At 42.5% G+C, this 21019-nt stretch overlaps 1 protein-coding gene across 3 annotated transcripts in view; it reads right to left on the bottom strand.

Moving 5' to 3' along the window:
* The window catches only part of DNAJC6 (DnaJ heat shock protein family (Hsp40) member C6), a 109895-nt gene that overhangs the window by 42012 nt on the left and 46864 nt on the right, over positions 1–21019 (bottom strand). For all 3 annotated transcript variants that reach the window (XM_081144045.1, XM_081144046.1, XM_081144047.1), the window contains exon 2: positions 717–867. In XM_081144045.1, coding sequence (XP_081000171.1) covers positions 717–867 — 151 coding nt within the window. The remainder of the gene's footprint in view (positions 1–716; positions 868–21019) is intronic.

The following is a 21019-nucleotide window of genomic DNA, read 5'->3' as shown; positions in this document are numbered from 1 at the left end:
TGCTTTTTCTGCCTACCAGGCCCCGGGTGGGGATTGAAGGTAAGGGACAAATTTTACCTTTGAACAAAGATTAAAATGTTGATTAATATATTGGACTTGACATTTGAATTTCTGATTTAAAGCTGCACACTGTAACTTAGTAACCCTAAAACTTTGTAATACCTAAGAATAAAAATTTAAAAAATTCATATGGTCTTATAAAAGTTTTCATACAGTGACAGGGTAGAAAATTTCTCCCGCTAAATAAATTTTAAAAGGCTATTAAAATACAAAAACAAAATTCTGTTTTGATTGCAACCCATTAGTATTGCTTATTCAGATTGCATAAACATGATTATCTCATTTAATTCTCAAACACCCAAAGGCACAAATTCTACCAGGATACAAAAGTAAAGCTCAGAGAAGTTAATTAACTTGCCGTAGATCACACAGTTAACAAGGGTAGATAATGCATTAGAACTCAGGATGCTGATTCAAAAGCCAGGGATGGCAACCCAGAGTACTCTCATGTATCAATGAGCTGAGTCCTCCCACCCTGAGCTTGTAGCTGCTGAAAGACTCAACTTCATGGCTTCAGTGACATTGCTCAGTCAACCAGATCCCATGAAATGACATCCCCAAATTGATAGTCTTTGAGCCAGACAAGCAAACGGCAGGTAACCAGATCCTTTGGGGGCACAAAGGTCCATTAATTCAACCAGGAAGAACACACACACCTGGTAACAGATTGTATAACTCTGGAAGATGTGTCTTTGAGGGTGTCTTTCAGGTTGTCCTTTAGGTTACTGAAGAGCCTGCCTGCACCTCCTTTCACCATGTCAAAGAGACCTCCCCCATAGCTGGGCTCCATGTCTGGAGACGAGGCACCTGCCAATGAGAAACAGAAAAGGAGCTTGATGGCACAGACCACACAGAAGACCAATCCCACTTTGTTCCTAAAATATATGCGGACCACCTTTGGCAGTCTGGGACAGATATTCCTGGAAGTCACGTCCTGCTCTCAGCTTACTGGCTCTGTGTTACAGCAGTGCTGCTGGTCCTTAGAGATCAAGGCAAGTCCCGCATTAAGTCCCAGGGAACCCTCCAGAGCATCACAACCAGTACTGTAACCACTAGTCGTATATGCCAACTGCACAATTGCTATGGGGCTAGTCCAAACATAAAGTACACACCAAATTTCAAAGACAGAGAGGAAAAGAAAAGTAAAATATCTCAATATTTTTACATTGATTATGTGTTGAAATGATAGTATTTTGGACATATTGGATTAAATAAATTACAATATTAAATTAATTTCACTTGTTCCTTTTAACTTTTTTCATGTGGATACTGGAAAATTTTAAATTATAGATGTGGCCTGCATTATGCATCTTTCGGACAGTGCTGATCCAGAGAGACTGCCGAGGACGAGCAGCGGGCAGCTGATAAGTGGGTCCGGGGGTCTCCTCTGCCCTTTGATGGAGTTGGCTATGTTAGAAGAGCTATTCCATGGCTATCCCTCAAAATAATAGTTCACCTGTATCATGGAAAATACCTTCTGAAGGGCCTTCATGACAGCTTTTAGGCCTGAAGATGCATGGTGGTCATTAGTGTTATTTGTCAAGTATTTCAGGTTCTCATCCCTTCCAGCTTCATAAAATTGTGCTTGCTGGCTCCTTGTAGTTAGCTCAAAGTTTCTCAGCCTTGGCACTATTGACATTTGGAGCCAAATGCTTCCTTGCTGGGGAGAGGGGCTGCCCTGTGCATTGTAGGGTGTTTAGCAGCACCCATGGCTGCACCGGTATGCATACTTCATAGGAAACAGTTAAATGAGTGCACATAAAGCTATTCACATAGTTCCTAATATATCTAAGGGTGATAGGTTGTAGCTATACTACTATTTTGCACTAAAACTTATACAGCACCTACTCTCTGCTAGGTATTAGAAATTCTAAGTATTTTATATGGACAAACATTGATAATGTCCACCACTTACTGAGTTCTCCTAGGCACCAGGAACTCTGCTTGGACTTTTATGTCAGTACAATTTCACATAGTGGGAGAGGAGGAGAGTGTAATTATACCCATTTTATAGATGAGAAATGGAGGCTCAAAGAAAGGGAAGCAACTCACCTAAAATTTCAGCTAACCAGCGGTAGAGCCAGGTGTGTGAAATTCCAAAGCCTATGCCACTTCTACCATTTTTCACTATTCTACAGGTCCACATCAACTCTCGATTCTAACACTATAATTAGGATGATCCTTGCCTGCCTTATACAGAGCCCTCCCTCTCCTGTTCCTTGATCTCCTCCGCCTCCCTCCTGCGTGCCTTTCATCTGGCAGCTCTCAGCAGCAGATGTCCCTTAACAAGCACTCTCATAAATCACTGCATCTGTCAGACCAACCAAACCAATATCCTTCTGTGGGCGTCCTAAGACTCTGTCACCCCCACTGCTTCCCAGCCCTGAATAAAATGCAGGAGCTGGTGTGCTGGGCAGCTCCACAAACTGCAGCCAAAGCTACAAATCTGAGAATGTTCTGGGTTCTGTTCCCCTATGATACAGGGCACATTATCTCCCTTTAAACACATCCACATAAAAGTCTGTATTGTGTCTTCATTTTAAATATAGCAAGGATAGAGCAGGATAAAATGTTTATAATTCCCCCGTTTCCATCGCACATTACCACTCCAGCCTGAATACCCTTCTGATATATTATTGTTCTAAGAGATGACACCAAATTTATTATCCAGACCTCTGTCTGACTCTCAGTTTCATGCTGGAGAAGAACTCCAAGGCACCAACCTATTAAAAGATATAAATATCCTCGATTATATAAAAATCAAGACTGTCGCTGCCATTCAGGCAGCATGCTCTGTTCATTAGAGCCTTGGAATCCCTGCAGAAACCAGACCCACTGGTCAGAGTACATCTGTAAGCTTCATATTCCCAAATTATATGTCAGACTAGCCAGGACACAGAAAAGGGAAGAGGAGCATTATCTGATCCTGACCTAACAGTCCTTTTAGGTAGGGATGCTGGCTCTCCCTGCTGAGCTACATGAAGGCCAGAAGCACAGACCCTCCAAAGGATATTTGAGCCTCAGCAAGTTGAGAGAAAGGGCAAGAGGTTTCAAAGAACGGCACAATAAAGAGGGAAATGGTACAGTCAGAAGGTGGTGCAGGAGTAAAACGACGGCGGTAGGTCAGGAGTTGACAAACTACAGCCCGTGAGCCAAATCCAGTCCACTATTTTTGAAATAAGTATGGCTTTTTTATTTTTAAATGACTGGAAAAAGTCCAAAGAATAAGGTTTACTATGAAGGTCAAATGTTAGTGTCTATATGTAAAATTTCACTAAAACACAGTCAAGCTCATGCGTTTACACATTGTCTATGGCTGCTCTCACCCTACGATGGCAGAGTTATATAGTTGTTACAGAGACCTATGGCCCACTAACCTAAAGTATTTATTCCCTGGCCCTTTACAGAAGACCTTTTCTCATCCCTGCACTAGATGGCTGAAAAGACTTCCATTCTTCGGAATCCAGAGCTTGCCACCTCAGACATGTTTCTAGGTGCTTCAGCTAACATGCACTCAGTGGGCACACACATGCTGGGCTTACCGAAGGGTCTTCGCGGACTTGAGGGTGTCAGATGGTGGGAGTGAGGGGGCAGAACTGCGTGAGCATGAGGGTATCATCCAAAGAGGAAGACCCAGACCAGTGCCTTAAGGCTCAGGTAGGCTCTTGTTCTATGATATCTTGTCATTTTAAAACCTAAGCCCACCGGAGACAAGCATCAGAGACCTGCACCCTGCCCTCCCCATCATTTCTAAGGGTGTAATAAACAAGCTTTCTTGGGATTCCTAATGTTTACGAGACTACAAGCAGCATCCTATCCCTCCCAAGCCATGGGAGCTCACCCCGTGTATAACCTGATTAGTTCTCATTTGTACCCTGACATAAAATTTGTATCTCCTGGGAGAGAATCTGCTTCCCACTGGACTGTTAGTTAGCTGTTTGCTCGATTATTTAAATTGCGCTTCATTCCAAAAATGACTTGAGGTGATTCGATAGTTCTTTGTAACAGTTCTTTACATAGAAAGTGTGTATATATATATATATATATACACACACACACACACACACTCACACACACTTTCTATTAAAGTGTGTATCTATATACACTTTCCACTTACTTTATTTTAAATTTATCTTTATTGTTGAAAGAATTACAGATGTCCTCTTTTTTTCCCCATGACCCCTTCTACACCGCACCCCCCAGGCCTTCACCACATTAGTATCTGTGTCCATGGGTCATGCATAATGCATAGAAGTTCTTTGGTTAATCTCTTCCCACTCACCTACCCCCGCCTTCCCTCTAGGATTTACTAGTCAGAACAGAATATATTTTTAAGAAGACTAGCACAAATGTTGAGGCTGGTCTTAATTGCCTTACTATAACTAGAATACAGAAAAAGTTAAGTGTGGTCTACTTTTCATAAGCATTTTATTGACTGTCAGCCACAGGCAAAACACCATGAGAAGTACTGTGAATGAAGGAAAATGTTGACAAAGGCCTGGCCCTGGAGAGTCCATAACACACAGTTGTGATTCCCCACGTGTACTCCCCCTGCTCAGACAATGTAAGTGCCCATGACACCTTAGGCCACATACAATCCTACTTGGTAACCCCTAAGTAGAGATGCTCCCCCATAAGGTACTGTTATCAACAGAAAAGGATTATATGTAAATCCTTAGCAAAAAAGATGTTCATTGAGGTATTGTTTATTGAGATAGTGTTCATGGAGGCAAGAGAGTATAACTGATGTATTATTCTACATAATTGGCTACCAAATCACTATTTAGAAGAGTACAGATACTCACGACAAAGGGCTAAGTAAAAATCAACAGAATATAAGCTATGCATGATATAATCTCAAGTTTGTAAAAGAAAAATATTTAAGAGGGAAAAGAACCCTTGGCAACAATTAAAGTTCTTAGGACATCAACCTTCCTCAGTGGGTCCTCTGGGCCTCCACAAAGACACTTCCACAGAGCATGACCTTTCCCATTTCTAGAACATCACTGCCATCCAACTCTAGTGTCTGTGAGTTATTGTTATTCCATAGTGTTCAGGATGAGCTGCTTAAAGGGTAGCTGATAATTCAAATTTTGGCATCATGATCGGTTCCTATTCATGTTCCTTTTCACCAATGGGGCATTTTCCTCTGTGATTATTTAAGTGTCATAATGCTACAAGCATCCTTTCCTGGCTTCTACAAAGTTGGCAAATGCAGGACAGACATTCCCAAAACTAAAGGGACCTTGCAGAGATGCACCATCAGTCCCTATCCTGGGAAAAGGCTGTTTCTTCTCCACAACACTTAGGGGTCAAAGAACCAGTGTCATCACCACAGAAGGCTTCATCATCCTTTGTACACAACAGATTTTTCATCTCCTGGCTTCCCACAAGTAGAGAAATGTATCACATGGAGATAACACCTACATATGTCACAGAGAATCCCAATGTCTCGGCTTCCAGAATCAAAGACAGTTTAAACCTCATTCCCCATTCATCCTACCTCTGGGAAGCTTAGAGAAATAGGATGGACTCTGGGGAGAGAGCTTACACTGCACACTTAGTTTTTCCACCTGAAAACTGTGACCTTAAGCGTATTTTACTCCTCTGAGGCCTCCTCTCCCTTTATAAATTGGAACAAATTAAGAACAAAAGCTTTCCTACATGTCTCATGGCACCAAAAGGATCAAGTGAAACCATGTATGTGAATGTGTTGTGTGTTTTTTGAAAAATATATATTTATTGATTTCAGAGAGAGGAAGGGAGAGGGAGAGAAAGAGACAGAAACATCAATGATGAGAGAGTCATTGATCGGCTGCCTCCTGCACGCCCCCCACTGGGATCGAGCCCGAAACCCGGGCATGTTCCCTGACTGGGAATCGAACCGAGATCTCCTGGATCCTAGGTTGATGCTCAACGGTGCTGAGCCACACCCGGTCAGACATGAATGTGATTTTTAAGCTGTGAGATTTCTAAAACAATCAGGAATTTTAATTTTAATCCTTAAAAATTCATTTCTCATGCAAACAAGTCATTCAATGACTGCCTACCACAGAATGCCCAGGAATCCAACTAGAAATAACAATTTCACAGAAAAAAAATTTTTAAATCAAGTGGAAAAAACAACAACATTCCCTATGCCAGATGAAAGGTTAGTCAGAAGACAAAGCTACCCCAGTCAAAACATGGGCGTTACATCAGCCAGAACTGGTTTGGCTTCAACTTTTGCTATGAGCTGGGTATACAGCCCAGAAAAGTTAAGTAACTGATCAAAATCCTGATTTCCTTATCTGTAAAATGGAAGCCTTCACAGAATATCACATAGGACGGTGGTGAGGATTAGGTAAGATAAGGTTCTGTAAGTTTTAGCACAGTGCCTGGGGTGTTGTCAGCACTTAGGGAATTACAGCTTCCAGGCGGCTCTGGGGAATGGAAAGAAGAAAGTCGTGGAACTTGCTGTCTCCAGCAAAGCTAGGCAGCCTCAGGAAAAAAAAGTTTCCGGGTTGACGAGGCCTATGTGAAGCCATGACTCAGAAATGGGGATCACTTAGTTGATGACAAGGACACTTTAAAAAATGTCCAAAATCAACAACAAAAAAATTGGAAATTAGAGTAAATTGTGCTATAAATATTATCACCTGGTAAATAGTTATATGTGCATGTGTATGTTTGTTTGTTTAGGAAATAAAAGGGGGCTGCACTTTATGTATTTACATATTAATTTACATTATCGTACCAGTTACAAAATAGTTTATCATCACTCCTGATACCATCAAATCAATGTACACAGTATTTCTATACCCACTTTTCATGGCTTTGATGGAAGGAGCAGCCCCAGTTATATAGCTATGAGAGTGTCACAGACTCAGGGTAGTAAAAAAAAAAGAATAGTAAGTAAAAAAAAACAGTAAAAAAATAGTAAAAAAGAATAGTAAAAAAAAAGAGAGAGAATGAATTAGATGAATCCCTAAGTCCCCTCCAGTTCTAAAATTCTCTGACACTGTCATCATTGTAAAAAGGCCATCTGTTAAACAGGTACTCCAGGCTACACACTCTGCCAAGGAGTTCTCAGAAACTACGAATTTAGACCCTCACATCTAAGTACAGTGGCAGGTGGGAGTCCCACTGAGGAAACTGAGGCTTTGGTGAACTTTAGTAACAGTCCCAGCAGAATGTGACTAGACCTATGTTTGGCTGAACCTGAAGGCTCCCCTTCCCCACCTCCCCATCCTGCCTTCTTTCACAAGGGACTTTGTTTCTCATGCGCCCATTCTCCCGCGTCACTTTGCACCTCCATCCTAGGATTCAAAAGAGTCTGACTTGTATTAAAATAATTTGCGAATGGGTGTGCCCCCCACCAACCCCAGCGTCTCTGGGTCTTTAATAGCAGGGACCATGTTCCATGCTCCTTCACACCCCTCTAAAATCTTAACAGGGTATTTGGCCCAAGTGAGCACTCAATAGATGTATGTGAAACTGGGCTGCTGTAGAGTGCAAGAATCAGAGAGAAGATGGCAGGGATGGCCAGGAAGACCAAATAGATCAACCTTGGCAGAGACCTGGTCTTTGCCTAACTGGCAAATATAACCAAATGCTTTCAATGTCTCCTCACATGTCTCTGAATTTCTGATTGTAGCTCTGTATCTTCTGGCACCCACAGAGCAAGCCTGCTTAAGCGATGGGGATTTCATGAAACTCAACAAGTTTTATTGTGCAGAAGACTAATATTTGATGAGCAGACCCGGGAGAAATTTTTATCTTCAGACCGATAAGATGAACTAATTAAGTAATCATTACTAGCTTCTCTTCCCCCAAAGGATCTAAGAGGTGTATAAAAAAAAAAAAAAAAAAAAGAATGAGAAATGGAGTCAAAGTGAAGACCACATTGAGACCAAAATGGACTCTGTGGAGAATAAAGGCAAGGCTGTCAGCAAGAGGGAAAGTGCAGCTAACTGGATGTAAAATATTTTATTCCTTCATGGATCATTAAAATCAGGCCACTGCTGCCAATCAAATTCTAACCAATAAACTCTCATATAAAACATATATAGATGTGGCTTAATACGATTCAACAAATATTTTAAGTGTTTATGGTATGGTATGCTACGGAAACATTTCTATATAAGAGATACTCTCCAACACGCCATCATTATGAAATAAGTATGATGAAATCTATTTAAGGAGGTGAGGACCCCCAATGGAACTCTAAAGAGAGGACGGTTCTGCCCACCACATGGCCTCTCAACTCCAGGAAGTGAGGGACCATCAATTTTTCTCTCCTTTGTCTAACCAAAAGGTCAGGGCTTAAATTGCATTAAATGTACTATGACATTTCCCTCTAATTACTAGTCTTTGCCTGGAACAGAGAAAACATCCTCATTGTTATCTGACCCTGTCCATGATGGATGACAGAGAACAAAGGACCGACAGCCTGCTTCAAGAGTGCCACAAAGGGAAAGCATCCAGCAAAAACTTCTAACATTTCAGTTCCATTTAAAAGAGCGGGGAGGCAACAGAGGCCTCCAAGAGTAATTGAGAGAACAATAACAGTCCTCCCAAATAATCCTTGGGTACACACTGCCTGTTACGCAACTAACACTGTTTAACAAACATTGTTACTTTTAGGAGAACACTGTTTGTTATGCAAGTAAACTCTAAGAGATGTTTCTCAACCCTGTATCCTTCCAACAAGACTCTTCTCTTAGCTCCTCCTACACAGAAATCCTGGAGCTGCCACTGCAAGGGGACTTCTTAGAGAAAGATCCAATTGTTACTTTCTAGAGAGGCAGCAACTGCTGTAGATAGAATTTATTGTTTACAAGATTAGCATCAATGTACATATACTATATACTACACATACACACATATGCTACACATACACCAAAGGAGCCCTACACGGTAAGCCCTGTGCAAGAACGTATATTTTTGCTCTTATTTTTTTAGATAAGGAAGCTGTGTCTCAAAAGGGCAGACTCATTCCTGCAGGGTTACTCAGCTAGGATATAGCAAAGTGTGATGCCGTGCATTTTTCATTTCATCAGGTATGGTCAAGTACATACAGCCACAGCAATGGAAGTCCTGCTCGAACCATTAAAGGAAGCAACTCATGTTTATAACATTTCAATACTTAATGGGTATTAGAAATGTATCCCCATGCCTCAAATGGACATACCAGGAAGATTAAATGATTTCCCCCAATTATTGCTATGACTGTTTTTTAAAAAACAGCTTTATTGACATATATAAAATTGACATTAAATAAATTACACATATTTAAAATGTAAACATTTGATAAACTGACATATATGTGTGTGGGTACACAAGCACACACACATCCTTCTTTAACTCTAAAGCCTGTGTTCCTCTTATCATATCCTAAGGAGATACAATACAGAGAGGTGAATTCTGGTTTTTACCTTAAAAAAGCTTTCATTTAGATTTATATATATTATATGAATATACAATATATATTATTTTTGCAATATCATATTTTGTTATATATAATATATACTTTATTATTTAATAGTATAATATATCTAATACAGAGGTTATTCATATTCAATATGGAAAATCCGGGCACATCTAAGGATATATTTCAAGATCATTCTAGAAAAAAAGAGAACGACTTAGAAAAGAGGATGGGAGCCCAGTCGGGCGTGGCTCAGCAATTGAGCATTGACCTAGGATCAGGAGATCTCGGTTCAGTTCCCTGTCAGGGCACATGCCCGGGTTGCGGGCTTGATCCCTAGTCAGGGGTGTACGGGAGACAGCCGATCAATGACGACTCTCTCTGAAATCAGTAAAGATATATTTAAAAAAAAAAAAAAAGAAAAGAAAATAGGATGGGATTGGGGATGAAGGGAGAAAAATAGAAAATTTACAATAAAACCAGAGAATGGCCTTGTGCAGTACAAAGTCTACAAAGCAGTATGATTAACTCACTTCTCTGCACCTGAGGTTCACTAAAACCAAAGGAAAAGGAATTTAAACAGAGAGGAAAATAAAACAAGAGAACAAACAAGGATAACCACTGTTAACATGTTAGAAAGCTGTAGATCCTTCCATTTTTAGTTCTGTGTTTTTCTATACATTGTGAACCTTGAGAAAGAAGACACATACTAAGGAGGACTCCTGCTGGCTAACTGGGCTCAAATTTTTAAAAATAGAACCTAGCAGCCATTTCTACAAGGGCCTCTCAGGCAAACCACAGCTCAGGGAGAAGCCTGCATGGAGCCGCCTGCCTCTGCACTGAACGGCCTGCCTGCACTGTGTCTGCCACCTGAGCCAGCCCTTAAAGGAGTTCCTGGGATCTTACTTCAACCACTAGAAATGAGGCTTTCCCCATCCAATCAAAGCTGCCCAGTTCCAACCAACCAGAGCAGCTCTATTCTAACCAATCAAAACAATGCCTTTTGGACCAATCAAACTGAAAGGATCTGGAGTCCTCATTTGTATGAGGGCGGCCCAATCAGAGGCAGGGACTTTGGTTTATATAAGCCAGCTCCCCTCTGGCTCAGAGTGTACTTTCCCTTTCCACAGGAAACTGAAGACTTTGTGTCCCTTGCTGAGCTGAAACATGGAAGCTGTCTCACTGGAGCTAAGTGGAGCAGACAGGCACGGAGCAGAACTGACTATCAAGAAGCGGAGCAGAGCTGTTTGGCTGGAGAGGGGCCTGGACCCAGAGCTGCCTGGCCCAGGGCTGCCTTGCAGCTGTGCTGTATCACAATTGAGCTGTTTCACACTGAATAAAGTTTCCTTCTTCACTGCACACCAAATTGGGAATTTCTGTTGGTGCTGAATTGGCGTCAACGGCCATGGGTTGACAAAGTGCACACATAATTGGCTGTGTTCTGTGAACACAAATACAGAAATAAGATCATAATATATACAGTTTTGTACCTGCCATTTTCCCCACATAATACAAAAAGTATTTTCCAAGTCATTAATATTTTTCCTCTAACATCTCTCATAGAGCTGCAACATAACTATTAACTGATATTCTTTGCACAGACTCACCAAGTATTTTTATGTATATAGATGCATATAAAGTGGACAGAAGTTCAGAGAAGCTTATTTCCAGCTTGAGGAGAGGGATGCAGGTGGCTGGAAGTAGGAAAGAGAAAAGCTTTATGGACAAGGTGGCATTTGAATTGCAGTTTGGGTAGAAACGGGCTACAGGGCATTTCAGGCTAAGGGCAGGGAGCTAGCACAGGTGAGGAGACCACCAAGTCGAGGACAGGCATAGAAAGGAAAAGGGTCATGACTGAGCACCAGTTGGAACTGCACTGCGGACTATGCTAGAGCACTGAGAGACGGACATTACTGTCCCCACTAGGACATTACTGTCCCCACTAAACAGATGGGGAAGGAGGGCACTCAGACGATAGTACTCGGTTGGTTGAAGGCACTGCCCAGGAACGCATGCTGTTTCCCAGCGAGCTGGGAGGAAGTTGAGGGTGTTAGAGAGAAAGGCAGGTGAGCCTGGGAAGGTGAGTGGTCCTCAGATCCCAGGATGGCGAGCTGAAGAGTAAGAACTCTTACCTGCTCTCATACAACTGCCGCGGGGCTTCGCTGTCACACCAACATAACAAATGACCAAAGAATGGTCGTCAACAGGCTTCCAAGAAGCTGTTCTCAGAGCCAATTAATATTGCCTCAGACAAGTGGAATTTCCCAGGGAGAGCACACACTTTAGAGCATATTTCAAAAGCCCGAGATCCATCAGAGGGCACCTGAAGGAAGTTTCAAGGCAGCACCTTCAGCTCCTAATCATCAGATAATGTAGTAGAAGGAACCCCTGACAGGCGGTCTGTGAACAAGCAGTGCCGAGCATGAAACTGCTCAACGAGGCGAAGCAAACTCGGAGTGAGGGTGCATGTCAATGCTAACTAAGCAGGAAATGCAGAGACACTCTGAAGGTGAACCCCGGGGGAAGAAAAGCGAGAAAACCACCACCCAAAAAAAATAAAACCCACAGCAAGCATTCGGAGGCAAAGCTGCTACCTAAGGGCAAAGAGAACCTGCAATTCCTCTGTTCCACTGTGTCTCAAAAGTGTGCTGAGGACTTGACTGCTGGAGACTTTCTCATAAAGGTCTGACCACTACCCTCCTCTAGTGGAAAAACCAAACGCTGAGAAAATTCAAAGTCAATGATGGGAGCTGGCTGGGCCAGACATGGGAGACTACCTGGGTCTGGCCTCGGCACACAGCAGACATGTGCTAAATCTCAAGGGCACACCTGTACCCGCTGGGGAGTAGACTGGTTCATAGCCTCTCTTCAGCACCCCTCCACTCAATATATGACCTTCTATGTGTTACTTGTGCCGAAGAGTCTCAACTAACAAGAAACACACCTGGAGGAACCAGGAAAAGAGAAGCGTTTGGTACTAGCACGATATGCTTGAAGGGACAAAGGCTTTGCAGAGAAGCAGGCCTGGATTTATGACACTGACACTCCTTCCTTACTACCCTTGTAACTAATCTCTCTAAGCCTCATTTTTCTCCACTGTAAAATGGGGGCAGATAATGTCTTCCTTCCATGTATGGGACAAAGTTTAAGAGAGATAATGCCAGAGAAGCCTCTGCCCTCTGAAAGGCAATCATAAACAGTATTTGCCTATGCCCGCCTGTCTTACTCTCACATGGGAAAGTGAAGGAGATCCTACGGGCAAAACCACCATGAGGAAAGGAAAGAAAAAGGCAGGCGGGAAAGGTGTGCATCTGGGAACTGCCACATTCTTCCACTGATTCAGGGGAAAGGCCATCACTGTCTATAACCTTATGCAAAGAGAAAGCCTGTGAATAGCTTCCCCAAAGAATCATCACGAAGATTACCTCCACCATCTGTAAAAGCATAGTCTGTCACATTCACAACTTAGCAAGTGGTGACTTGAGGTGGAGGTGTATGTGCTGTCACTGAATTAACTAGAACATTGCTCACGGTGGATCACCAACTGGGACTCTCAAATCCTTTCCTTGTTTGGAGATTTTTTTTTTATCATATGGGGAATGGAACTGCACAGAGGTGAGACATCCAGGAAATGGTTCTCAGAGGGAAACCCTCCCAGGGCTACCTGAGGAAGGCTTCCCAAGAAAAGAAAGGGAGTCCCTCCGTGACTCCCATGTTAACTACCTGCTCTGGCTGTCTTTTTGCCTTAATGATGCTCCAATAATTCTGACAAGACTGGATATAAATCATGACAGTGGAAATCCTAAAATAAAGCAAGATTAATGCTATGACCTCAACCTGGGCATGAGGGCTCATTAATTGGAAACCATGGACTTAATTGAATCCTGGGCACAGCACTGCCAGCTGGATTACATTTTCTGAGACATGTTCCTGCACCTGCATGAAGATACCTGAAATGCACCAATGACAGGGAAGCCAAACATTAGCTGTTGCTGAGGAGACACATAATTGATTCTTTCCCTGGCATGCCAGCTACCCAACCATCAGAAGAGTCTGCGTCATGCTTCAGAGAGTCCATCACCATCATTTCAGCTCTTCCCCGTCTTCTGCATGCTCAAGGGGTCTATGTAACCTCTCTGAACCTCAGTTTTCATAGAGTAATTGTTAAGAGGACACATATATTTCTGTATACAATACATAAAGTATATTTTGAACTGAAATATATTTATACAAACATTTATACAAGCATATATATATATATATATATATATATATGTATATGTATACACACACACACACAAGAAGTGCACAGTAAGAAGTAGCCGTATTATCATTCCATCTTCACCGTCACCCACTATTGTAAGGAGCCTGGAGGGGGAAGGAAAACAGGAAAGAACTGTGTGGCTTCTCTTCTGCAGGCTGCAGAAATGGCACCACAAATGGCACAGACAGATCACTGGACACCCAGGGCCTCCCCGAGGCCAAGGGAGCTTCTGCCTCTGCTTGGCATTTGGCAGATACAGATTCTGTGTCTCTTCTGTTTCCTGCAGTCTGGTCTGTGTGGGTCCATCTTCTCTTAGGACAAAGATTTACAGGCATGAATCCTCACTTGTACAATACAGTGATTATAGACAACAATAATTATAATAATCAAACTTGTATATAATAAAACTTGCTAAGAGACCAGATCTTAATTATTCAAGCCACACACACAAAAAATGATAATTACGTGACATGCTAGAGGCGCTAAGTATTGCTATAATGGCAATCACATCACAATATATAAATGTATCAAATCACGTCATATACCTTCAATTTACATAATCTTATGTCAATAATGTTAAAAGAAGTTCTTTTCTAAATTAGCCTCTTCTCTCTGCCCAGTGCCACCCACCCTACAGGCACACAGTCTTCAGGGTCAGCAGCTGCAGCTCTGACTTTGATTCGCATGTTCACCAGCCACGTGCATAAGCATTTCAGCGATGGCAGCAAAGCACAGGAGAGGAGAGGGCAAGAGCTCAGAGAACCAACCCGCGAATATGCTCTCCATCTTCCCCCAAAAAACCATTCTACACGCTGTGCAGACCTGCCCATGGTCAAGACCCTTTAAGGTACGAAGCACATCAGTGCTGACGAGCGCAGGGTCACAGCCTTCTCTGAGAAGGCTACGGCGGACAGAGCTGATTAATCATTAGCACTGCCTGGTCTCCCTCGGTGCCTTTCAGATCCCAGATAACATGATCAGAGCTCACAGGCTCTGAGATTTCAAAGATGGACACAGCCACAGACAAGGTCTTGGTAAAGGAGGGACAACATGAGAGTCTGAAAGCAGGTTCCTCCCATCACGAGTGATGTGTCCTCTGCAGAAACCAAGAAATGGTACACAAGTGCAGGTGCACTTTAAAGGTTTGGTTTCCTCTTTTAAAAGGAAGAAAGTGGGTTTCCGCTCGAATATTTTTTATACATACTGAAGAGGGAGATCCGGCCCTTTGGTCTCTGATCTCAGTCCACGCTTGACCCCTCGAACAAGCCTGTCTGTGTGTAGCATGACGGGACGAGCAAATGTGGCAGCTCCAGGGGAAATGCATTTTCACTAGCTCCCCTGCGTGCCAAGTCCAAGTGAGATGCTTCGCACGCACCACCTCGTCTCACCCTTACAAGGACCCTGCAGAAAAGGCTACGTTGGTCCTTCTTCACAGGTGCCGGAATGAGGCTCAGAGAAGTTCATAATCTGCCCAAAAAAGCCCAGCAAGCAGTGGGATGAGGGATTCCCAAGATTAATGCCAGGTCTGACTCCAGAAGGCAGAGGTGCCAGACCACTGGATCAAAATAGCTTGGAGGCCTATTTAAAAATGCAGAGTTCCTCCCAGCCAGGCATGGCTCAGTGGTTGAGCATCGACAGGATCCAGGAGATAGCAGTTCGATTCCCGGTTGGGGCACATGCCCGGGATGCGGGCTCGATCCCCAGTGGAGGCATGCAGGAGGCAGCCGATCAATGACTCACTCATCATTGATGTTTCTCTCTCTCTCGCTCCCTTCTCCTTCCTCTCTCTGAAATCAATAAAAAATATATATTTTTAAAAATGCAGAGTTCCATAGTTTTTCTGAATCAGTCTGTCTGAGGGAGAGGCCCAGAGTCTCCATCTTTCATCAGTCCCTCAGGAGCTTCTGATAAACAGGGAATTGTACCAACAGGGCCACAACCCTATGTCAAATGTCCTCAGGATCTTAAATGAAGATGGCCGGGGTGGGGGAGAGAGATACAGAGGAGCTTACCACTTACTGAGCACCTTTTACCTGCCAGATGCTTCCCATATACTCTCATATTTAATCCTTAAAGCAACCTGTTGTAAAGGATATTATTATGCCCATTTTACAGAGGAGAAAATTGAGGCTCACGAAAGTTAAATAACTCTAGAAAGGTCACATACCAGGTCTGCCTGGCTCTAGATCCTGTGCCCCACCACTATCACATTCTTCATTTCCCATCTGACAGAGACAAGAGTAGGGCTCTCAGTGCCATCGCCAGCATCACATGGGTGGGTGGACCTCTAAAAGAGCCCCAGGAAGACCTCACTCAATATAAACCAGGCAGCAGAAATGGCTATGTCCTGGGGGCACCCAAGTCTTCCCGCAGCAGCCACTGTCACTGCACTTTTCATGGGAGTGGGAGCCTGGATTTGCCAATGACAGCGGGGACAGCATGTCCCTTCTCCATGCACTTCCGCATTGGCATCTACTGCCTCCCGGGCACGAGCCCTGGCATTTGGGAATTTCCATGATCTGACCCATGAGGGTAACCAAAGAAGTTTATGTTCCAAATACCTGTGTGCCCTTAAGCAGGCGGATTTCCCTCTCTGGGCAAAGTCTGTTCCTCTGTAAAACGAGGAGGTGAAATTAGCTACCCTCCAAGGTCCCTTAACACTGGGTAACTCACACAGACTCCCTAAAATGTGAGTTAAACTGTGATGTATGCAGTTTGCTACCGGGCAAGGTGTGGGGAGGAGCCCCACCAAACTGGACACTAAGGGGAGCCACGAAGGGTGGCCTCAGTCAAACAAATGCATTCAATCACGGTCAAGGCTTCTGTCTTCTATTTCTGTCTGGGAAGCCCTGGTGAGGGCTGCTATATAACAGGTTGGCCACCTGCAAACTCCTCCTGTCCTCTTTCACTGAACTTGGCCTTACTCTCAAACTGAGTGACTACTCCCCATTCATCAGATGCCCATTTTTATAACCTTTAAACATCTGCATCTTGCCCTTTAACTCAAACTACACTCCCAGAAGGCAAGCGGGTGGGTTAGAGAAGACTGCACACACAGTGCAGAGCACAGAGCTGTGGACACACTGACAGTAAGAGTATTCGAGTATTCTGCTACTAAAAATAGCAAACTAACTAAAACCAGTTAACATCTGAATGCCTACTATGTACCAGGCATTGTTCTAAATGCTTTATAACCCTATGAGGTACGTATTATTGCTACCTTATATTTTGTAGATGTGGAACAGATAAAGAGAGGCTACCTTATTTGCTGAGGTCACAAGGTTAGTAAGGCAATGTGGATGGTCTCCACACCACTTGTTAAATGAATACATCTAGAGAACAGTTGGGGCTATGTGCCTTTGGCATCAGACAGCCCTGGCCCAAACTTCAGCTCAGCAATTCACTTGCTGTTTCTTTAGACAAGTTGCTTAAACCTTTCTGTGCCTTAGTTTCATCTGTAAAGTGGGCCAACAGCATCTACCTTGTGGGGTTATGCTGAAGATCAGAGATTTTAAAAACCTACTGTTGTGCCTGGTCTAGTAATTTAGTCACGGATATGTTGAGCTGCTACTCAGTAAAAGGCTTTGTGCAAGGTGGTAGGAAAACAGAAGCAAGCACAGTCCCAGCCCTCAAGCTGCTCATAGCCCACTGATCAGATAAACATAAACAAAAAAAGAGTATATACCACAGGGGAAGGACAGTATTATTATGCACAGGTATCAGTGGAACACAGAGAAGAGTGCCTGAGGGCAAGGAAAGCTGAACAGTCTGCAAGGAGGAGGGAAACTAACCAAGACAGGTGAGCAAAGGGCATTCAGGGCCAAGTTATTCCATTCTGTCAGCTGATTAAGCCATACCCCAGGGCATCGACCTTGACCCTATTCTCACATCTCACATTTACTTTTGGAAAATAATGTCTGTGCTACCTTCAAATTTTATCCAGAATCCAAAATGTGTGTAGAACTCCTGCTTATCTAAGACAGAGTGGAGGGACATGGGAGAAAAACATATAAAAGCATAATATATAATGAGTGTATGTATATGTATATATAAAATATACATAAATAGCCAGAACTACCTATGAGGCATAGAGGGCAGGGATAGAAGATGGATTTCTTTGAATACAACTTATTTTATAGATCTAAATTTGGAACTCTGTAAATACTCTACATAATTACAAACACAAATTGAAAAGCAACCCCTACAAACTGAGAGGCAACTGAACCCGACCAAGTATCAAATTGATGATATAACCGCACAGAGAAACTATCTCAGGTGACTTTAAGACACAAAGTAACTGTCTTAAAGAGACATATATCCAGACCAAAAAAAAAAAGAAACAAACAACCTTACAACCTTAGACTGTTTTGGTGTAGTGTTGATTGATATTGTTATTCTGTGACTGTGTGTTATGGCATAAAGCAAACCAGGAATTATATATTGGTGCAGGTAAGAACCAGGATTCTTGGCATGGGAGAAAGGAGCTATCGACGTAAGAGATACTGAAATAAAAGATTGATGAAATTAAGTTTAAAAAAACACACACAACAAAAAGCAAACAAAAATATGATCCTGAATATGAGTTGGAAGTATCATTATGAATCCATGATGTATTTTTCTCAGTAGGTTGCCAGTTTGATTTCAGGTCAGGGCACATGCCGGGTTGTAGGCTCAATCCCCAGTAGGGCGCGTGCAGGAGGCAAGTTGATGTTTCTCTCTCTCTCTCTCTCCCTTCCTCTCGCTAAAATCAATAAAAACGTATTTTAAAATAATAATAAAGCAATTTGTTTCTAACTCTATCTACTGAAAAGGGCTAGACACAAAGACCAAACCAGTAGCAGTGAGCACCTGTCACACCAAGATTGTGGTCCTGAAACACCATTGCCTTTTCAAAAGAACTAGGGCTCTTTGAAAAAAGGCTGATTCTAATACTGGGGTGGAAAATGTGAAAGATGAGCCTGGTTTGTGACACCAGAATGCAAAAAAAGAGTCAATGACTACTGCAGTGTGTCAAAAGGACTCAGACGCTAACTTAAGAGGCTTCTATTAGCCAAAGATAGGTCCATTGGAGCATCAGTAAGAATAACAACTGCAATGGATTGAAACGTAAGCACATGTTTACAAGCATGAGTTCATCATAAGATAAAGGGGAAAATAGAGAAAGAAAAACTTTATTAGTCACCCTTGGAGAAGACTAAGGAATCAGTTTTTGATTTTTTAAAACTGATAAAGAGAAAGAATCAAAGTCTTTTCCTGCTTTTGCAGCTCCTAATAAAACAATGGAATTACGTAGTGATCACAAAAGCAGAATCATGCATTATACACCTCCAATGGAAATACAAAACACAATCTATGAAACAGTCTTACAAAAATCTAATCTGAATCTAAATCTGATCAAGCCTCTAGATCTACCTACCAGGCAACACAGGGGACAGAGAAATAGCTTAAGAGCCACCACAGTGATGCAATCAGCAAAACCCAGATGTTGGGGAAAACTTACAGCACAAATAACCCGATTTGTCAACAAAGATACCGCAAGGGGACAAAAAGAAATGAATAGGAAACTTTAAAAGATATTAAGAGATGTCAACCAACTTCAGTGCATGAACATTATTTGGGTCCTTGTTCAATAAACTGTAATAAGAAAAAATTAAGACTCCCACTTAGAAGAATTGGGAAAATTTGAACGGAGTAGATATTGGATGATAGTAAGGAATTATTATTATATTCTAGATGTGATGAGGATATTGTGATAATGTTTTTAGAAGAAGCCCTTATATTTTAGATACACATTGAAATATTTAAGAATGAAGTGATATCATGCCTGGGATTTACTTCACAATAACCCAGAGGGGCAGGTGCAGGTACAGATGAAATGTGATTGGTCATGAGTAGGTAACTTAAAGCTGGGTGACAGGGACATAGGTTTCAGTTTTCTACTTATGCTGTTCCCCCTTCCTACTTCTGCATATATTTGAAATTAGAAAGCTATATATATTTACATATTATACACATTATATATCATAATATATAATGTACATATTTTATATACACACATACATATGGATATAATCCAAATTTTCTTACTACCTATGGTTCTTCCAACCATAGATCTAAGTCACCATCATTTCTCACCTGAATTACTGCAGTAGCCTCTTAACTGATGTCTTCACCTCCACCCTTACCTCCCTGCAGTCTGTCAGGTAGACAGCAACAAAAGTATCCTTTTAAGAAATAAGGTAAATGTTTCTCTTCTGCTAAAATCTTCCAATGGTCTCCCATCCCACTTAGAGTAAAAATCAAAGTTCTTATTATGGCCTACAAGGCTCTAAAGAGTTGATCTCTGCATAGCTCTGTGGCCTTGTCTCCTACCTCTCCTTCCCTGTCTTTTGACTGCAGTCACATCACAACTCTATTCAATATATACCTGCCCCAGGGCCTTGGCACTTACTATCCCACTCTTCCTCCAGGGGGCCACATGGCTGTCTTTCTTTCAGACTTCCTACAAGTCTGCTTAAATGTTTTCTTTTCAGAGAGGTTTTCCAGATCACCCAACATAAAGTAGCACCCCCACCATATCACTCCCCCAACTTCCTTTTTCTAGTTTATTTTTCTTCATGGTATTTTTAATAACTTTTTTTCCCTGTCTCCACCTACTAGAAAAGGAACTCCATGAAAGGATATGGTTTGTTTTGGGCACTGTTCTTTCCAAAGTGTCTGGTCCAATAAATATTATGATTTGGACCTTAAATTCTGAACTGTAATCCTCATCAATCGGATGTCTCCTGCATGCCCCCCCACTGGGGATCGAGCCCAAAACCCAGGCATGTGCCCCAACCGGGAATTGAACTGCGATCTCCTGGATCATAGGCTGATGCTCAGCCACTGAGCCACGCCGGCTGGGCCCGCAAGGCTCATTGAGTAAAAATGCTGCAAGGAAATTAGCAACTTGGGGTGCGAGTACTTATTAGGGAAGCATCTGTCGCCCTACTCTCAGCAAAGGTTTTGTGGCACAGGAGGTTACAGGGTAAGAATGGATGATGCAAAGAAATCTGAACATCACCTTGTCTCCTCCCACTATTCCTACAGGCAAATGCCAAATCCATCCCACCTTTCCACACACCCGCTGCTGGCTAGTACCTTAGTTCAGGCTATTTGCATCTCCAGCCTCCTAACTATTCTGCAAACTGATCTCCTTACCACTGGCCTAGAACCCTCATCCTCTCCAAAAGGATGTGTCAAAATGCAAATTTAACCTGGTCATTCCCCTCATTAGAAACTTTCAG

Source organism: Miniopterus schreibersii (genome assembly GCF_964146895.1).
Source record: "Miniopterus schreibersii genome assembly, chromosome: 8".
In the NCBI taxonomy this organism is placed as follows: Eukaryota; Metazoa; Chordata; class Mammalia; order Chiroptera; family Miniopteridae; genus Miniopterus; species Miniopterus schreibersii.
The sequence above is the reverse complement of the archived record's forward strand: the minus strand, read 5'-3'. Positions and strand labels throughout refer to the sequence as shown.